General features: G+C 44.1%; 1 protein-coding gene across 1 annotated transcript; it reads right to left on the minus strand.

Annotated features, from left to right (window-relative positions):
* Positions 1 to 273: 273 nt before the first annotated feature.
* arl6ip6 (ADP-ribosylation factor-like 6 interacting protein 6) lies at positions 274 to 2,238 on the minus strand. The gene is made up of 4 exons (XM_056300948.1): positions 1,677 to 2,238; positions 1,074 to 1,127; positions 652 to 784; positions 274 to 407 (listed from the first exon to the last, which is right to left on the minus strand). Exons 1-4 carry the CDS (start codon positions 1,936 to 1,938, stop codon positions 314 to 316), a joined length of 543 nt encoding a protein of 180 aa, XP_056156923.1. The 5' UTR covers positions 1,939 to 2,238; the 3' UTR covers positions 274 to 313.
* Positions 2,239 to 6,231: the final 3,993 nt, after the last annotated feature.

The following is a 6,231-nucleotide window of genomic DNA, read 5'->3' on the forward strand; positions in this document are numbered from 1 at the left end:
TTTGGCGTATCTGGTACCTTTCTGTTTGAATGAGCTTGCTGATTTTGATTTGCAGTTGTTCACATTAAGGTGCACAAAAGGCCAGCAGTCAGGAAGAAATTACACATTGCCCTTTTTATCTAAAACTTTTGAATATCTACGGGACAGCCATCAATTACGAGAATTTATTCTAACCACTGGCAAAACTGCATATATTTTTTGTTAATGTGATTTTCTCTTCTTTTTTTACCATTAATCTTGGTTTTGGCACAACACTTTCCCAATGTTCATTACCAGCAGAGTAATCAGTGCATGCTGGCTATGAGTGTCCACTTCAGCTGAGGCTCCAGATCACGGTGATAGTAGCCATAATCCCGTTCAGGACCGCCACACCGTAGCCCACATGGAAAGACTCTGCTGGTGTGTCTCTGAAAGTATACCGAAATGCACGCACACACACACACACACCACTTCAATCAGGTGAGATAACTTGTTTTGCAGCAATTATTCTAAAACCCAGATATTATCCCAATATCCCAAGATTTGTTGTTGAACTTGGCCCGTATGGCAAATTCAAAAGGGGGTGAAAGTTTATCGCTTGAAGCCTCAAATGACCCCATGCCCCTCTGCAGTGTATGTGCATGGATGAGATGAGAGTGATGGGTGTTTTACCTGAGGCGGAGAAACGCTACAGGTTTCAGAACCGCCATGCCAGATTGGTACGAGTCAAGGTAGGTGAGAGTCCATGAGAAAACACAGCATATACAGCCAGCTGACACTGACAACACCAGGATGCTCCAGAACCCTGCCAGAAAGAGACACATTTAATCCCTCTCCCGATAATAATCCTTCAACCACATTTCTCTCTTAATGCCAAGCAGCAACTAGGCACCTCACAACTGCGAAAGCATCCACTTGCATCAATGCACCAACAAGGCTTTAGTAAACCATAACCTGACATGTAACCTGAAATGCTTGTGTATTCGTTTCGGTTCATCAGCAGAACTGAATATTTTACATGAATGTTGGGTTGTTGCCATTAAACAAGAAAATGTTTGAAATTGGCACGTTGAATACGTTTAATTAATACTCACCAAGTATTCTGACTTCAGTCCCGTCCTCTGCTTTAACTCTCTCAGCCCGCAGTTCTGAAAGACAGATGATCCCTTCATCATTGATCAGGGCTATCATTTAGATCAGCCCTTCACGACCCAGGCTGCAAACTACTATTCAGAGCTGAACTACGTCATCAAAATGTGGGGTGTTGACCTAAAATAAAATGGTAAAACATGCAATATGTATGAATGACTTTCTCTATTAAAATTGTGCTTAACTTTTAAAAATCAGGAGGGTTGTAGCAATACTATTCAAAGCATTGCTAATTTAAAAGGTATTTCATTTTATTGTTGCTAATATAGGGCATAAGTTGTCCTATTTAGCATTCAGTGCTTAATAACCAAGACAGTATCTACATAGAGTTTTTCATAAAATGCAGTTCAAAGTGCTTTACTTTAGAAAGAAAGACAAACTAAAACAATCACAAGCAGAGACGGGGAAAATAGAAAAGCAATAACAGTGCAACAACAGAAAAAAAATGTGAAACAACTTAAGAGTGTATAAGATAAGAAAAGTAATTATTACAAGCGGGACGGAAACAAACGCGTCCCCCTACACGCATGCGCAACACACACACACACCTCTGAGGATGGGGTAGAGGAGGGCGCAGAAGACTCCGGCGGCCCCAATGGCGAGCACGGAGCAAAGAGATGAAACTAGCACGACGGGCCACCGTTTGGCACAAATCAAACACCACCAGGTCCGCTCCGGTAAACCGTCGTTAATCCCTGCAGTCGCCGAGTTGGTCCCTCTGTAAATCCGACCGTCGCTCTCGTAGAACCCGTCCATTTCCGCCGCCGACTTCCGATACATCTCATCGGCGAACAGACTTTTTAACGGCATGCGAACTGTACTGCTTCCGGTCGCTCACTCCGGATTATAAACAAACCGGGCAGCAGGGCCACACGGCTGGACTGTTTCTCAGGCGCTTTAGAGTAGTTTGCATGGCCGACGGGAAAAAACTTCTGCACACATTTCCCCCGAATTCGCAGGCACTTCCGCATTCCAACGGGGGACCAGGCGTGACGTCATCGAAGCCCCCCACCCCGCCGAATTCCTGATTTCAGAGCGTGAGCGGAACAGAAGGGCCGGATGTCACGCATACGATTTACGCGCCACACTGGAGAGCGCAGCAATCCTCAAACCTCCGTTTTCACTCTGTTTAGATTTATGACCTTCAACAAACAACGGAGCTTGGTCATGAAATCATGAACAAGTGGATGCAGTCAAGCCGGAAAGCACATCGGAACCAAAGTACCTGTATCCCCATACTATGCGGGGGGGGGGATGGGGTCAAACCTACAGTTTTTACTCTTCTAAATGGCCTTGAAACAGATTTAATTATATAAGTCATGGTTTCCAATAACACGTTTACGCACACTTATTGATTTGTCATATCATTTAAAATTCCCTATGAAAAATGAGTACAATGTTGATTTATTTATGAGATGTTCGATGTTAAATGTGACCCCGTTACATGTGAGCACGCTCTCCCCAGCTCATCTGAAACTATATGAAATCAAGAGGAAGAATTGCATTGTGCACATCAAACCACCCAGTACAACATGTAAGCGTTGTACCTATATGACAACAGTCCAAACCAAAACAATGACACAATTGCCCTGTTTTAGCCAGCGTCACCTAAAACAAAATGACCTTTTATGTGGTTACATCAGTGCCAACGTCACCATTTATGTAGATGTCATATAACTCACGTTCTGAAACTTCCACTAGAGGGCAACATAATTCCTACATGTTTTATGCATCTGAAGCAACATTTCCAACTAACCAGGGGGCAATGTTATAATTTGGATATGACCCATTAATGCAGGGGTCAGGAACCTTTTTGACTGGGAGAGCCATAAAAGGCAAATATTTCTAAATATATTTCATTGAGAGCCATATAGTATTTTTAACGTATAATAAATTAAATATGTCTTACTTTTAATGCGACTTCTGGTGCTGCATGGTTTTGCTGATGGCCTTGTAGTCTGGTTCATACGTGGTGAGGTTGAGCTTCATGCAGGCGTTGAGGTTTCCATCAGTTAAACGTGAGCGTAGGTTAGTCTTAATGTTCCTCATATGCGAGAATGACTGCTCACATGCATATGTAGAGCCAAACATGGTCAATACGGCAATACTCACACGCTGCATTGTGTGGTATGTCACAGGAAGCTCGTTCCAAGTTTTAAGAATCAGCTGGTCTTCAGGTTGAAGATTTTTCATTTCTGTCCACTTGTGTTCCCTCGCCAGCTCTGCTCGCTGTCGCGCAAGACTTTCCAACTCTCCATTAAGTGACTTGAACTTACTCATCCACATGTCTGATGCCTTCAGGTCAGCAACTTCCAGCTCAAAGTCTCCGATAGAGACCCCGGGGATGCATGTCAGGTCGATTTTGTCCACTGCACACTCATGTGGATGAGTGATGAACTTGAAAAGACCAGTGCGCGCACGAAATTCTCCAAAACGTGCTTTGAATGACTGCAGGAGATTGGACGTAAAGCCAGCTAGCTGCTGGAGATCCAGATGTTGAGTGGAGTCACTTGCTAAGCATGCATCTCTAAATTGTTGCAGTCTTTCAAAGTGCAGAAGACGACCTGTTTCAATGTCCCTGAGAAAGGCTTCCAGATGGCTTTCAAATGCAAACACTGCTTGTTGAAGGGATGAGATTGTACTTCTAATACCTTGCATTTTCACATTGAGCTGGTTCAGATGGCCAGTTATGTCCACGAGATAGTGAAACTGCAGGAGCCAGTCAGTGTTGTCTAGCTCAGGATGCTTGACGCCTTTCATTTCAAGAAAAGTCCGGATTTCACTCAAGCAAGCTGCAAAACGGCTGAGCACCTTCCCCCTTGACAACCAAGGCACGTTGCTGTGTAAAAGCAGACCGGTATAATGATTCCCAACTTCTTCTAACAGAGCTTTAAACTGTCGATCATTTAAAGCTCGGGCAACAATAAAGTTGACCACTCGAATGACCAGAGACATCACCTCACCAAGCTCCTGGCCACACGTCTGAGCGCAAAGCGCCTCCTGGTGCAGGATGCAATGAAAACTTAGGATGGCTCTCTTTTCATGTTCACGGAGAAGCGCTACAAATCCTTTGTTCTTCCCCAACATACAGGGTGCACCATCAGTACAGACAGAAATAAGTTTATCCATCGGTAGTTTTTTTTCTTTAGCAAACTCCATGAAAGACGTGAATAAATCCCCTCCTCTTGTTGTCCCTTTCATTGGCAAAACAGCCAAGCTTTCCTCACGCAGTGTGTCACCTGCAGCATACCTGGCAATTATACTGCACTGAGATAGATGGCTAACGTCTGTTGACTCATCTAACGCGAGAGAAAAGTATGTCCCGGCGTTTATGTCCTTAATTTGTGTTTCCTCGACTTGATTTGCCATCATGATGCTACGATCGTGCACAGTTCTTGCTGACAGGGGCATGTCTTTTATTCGTTTGATTATCTTGTCTTTATTTGGGAAGTCATCAAACAGTTCATTGGCCACATCAAGCATGAATGTTTTGGCATACTCGCCATCTGTGAATGACTTTCCATTCCTTACTATTGCCAAAGCACCCGCAAAGCTAGCGGAATTCCCGTCACCTTGCTTGGTCCACACACGTAGTTGCTGCTGACTCGTCTGCACTCTCCGCTGTAGCTCCTCGCATGCCCTTTTCCTGCTGGCCCCCGCTGGATATTTCCATGCAAATGAAGCATGGTGCGTATCGAAGTGCCGCTTTATAATTGACCGTTTCATCGATGCAATGTTATCATTCCATATTAGACATACCGCAGATCCTGCTCTCTCCACAAATGCAAATTCCTCTGTGCACGCAGCCTGAAATGCACGGTAATCATCGTCTTTTTTTCTTTTCGCCATCTTTTCCGTTACAAGGGTTGAAGCGGATAAACTAGTTGGCTATCTGATAAAATTGATTTCTTCACCTTTACAATGACCCGGACAATGACCCGGACATGCATTGGTTCCCGGCCCGACCCACGGGTGACCCGTGACCCGTGAAATTTATCTTCAAAACGAATTTCTGTTTACTTTAAAATGACACAGTATTATTAAGAAATATCACAAGTATTTTAAAATCAGTTCCAAACTGATTTTTTTTTCAACTCAAAATTGTCTGGGAGCCATATGCCGTCACCGGAAGAGCCATATATGGCTCGCGAGCCATAGGTTCCCGACCGCTGCATTAATGTTAGAAGGTAATTACTAGGCGAGAAAATAAAATGCAAACACCGAATTGCAGACTCAACCAGCAGACACTTCAGTCAATCCCATGTCATAGATGTACTTAACGTGCCACGGGCCCTCCTGCAAAGTACTGTAGCGATAACTGAAATGCTTCAGTTGTTGCCACGCATTGTCCCACAGAGAGGTTTTTGTTTTGTTTTTTCGTTTCAAACATTTTCATGGTTATCTACATCTGATGTCTTCTCTTGCTCAGAATCTTCCCCGACCTTGTCAGTTAACAGTCAATACACTTGGCCAAAGTGACCACACTGGCTTCAGCTGAGTCAGCACGGTGGTTAGTACTTATCGTTCAGCAGAAGCCTGGCCTCGATCTTGCCATTGCGGTTTAAATCCACTGTCTAGAATGGTCAATTTAGAGACTATGACCTTTAAAACGGTCCACAAATGTCAGGCTCAGCAGGTTGCGTTCTACCAGTGAGTCAGAATGAAACGGAGAATGAATGGGACGACAGAAAACGAGTGGAAAGTGCTGTTCTGGCAGTCTGCTCTGACCTGGAACAGGATTTCTCAATTCCAGATACGGATCTCTCAGTCTCTGTAGCACTCATGATGTTTGATGAGCAAAGTCACATGCGTACAAGACAGTCTGTTATAATGGTGGTAACAACAGCATCCAATTCAAATTCAGCACATGGGCTACATGCGGTTGGAAAGAACCTCGGTTTTTAGAGTTCATAATGTAACCGGTTCTTTTCTTGCCCGGTGCGGGATTCGATACGGGGTGTACTGCGCCACAGGGCGACATCACTAACCGCTCGGCTAAAGGGTCAGACCCGTTAGCTAGGGGCTAACGTGTCTTATTAGTAGTTTACAATAATTAATCAACTTTCAGTTTATTAGCCATCCGATCTGTCTTCCTATTCTCTA

Source organism: Lampris incognitus, chromosome 21 (genome assembly GCF_029633865.1).
Source record: "Lampris incognitus isolate fLamInc1 chromosome 21, fLamInc1.hap2, whole genome shotgun sequence".
Lineage (NCBI taxonomy): Eukaryota > Metazoa > Chordata > Actinopteri > Lampriformes > Lampridae > Lampris > Lampris incognitus.

Coding starts and splice junctions, on each gene's coding strand:
- arl6ip6 (XM_056300948.1), bottom strand. CDS start 1,938: ATGCCGTTAAAAAGTCTGTTCGCCGATGAGATGTATCGGAAGTCGGCG. Junction 1,128..1,676: donor CCTCTACCCCATCCTCAGAG/GTGTGTGTGTGT, acceptor TCTGTCTTTCAG/AACTGCGGGCTGAGAGAGTT. Junction 408..651: donor GTAGCGTTTCTCCGCCTCAG/GTAAAACACCCA, acceptor GTATACTTTCAG/AGACACACCAGCAGAGTCTT.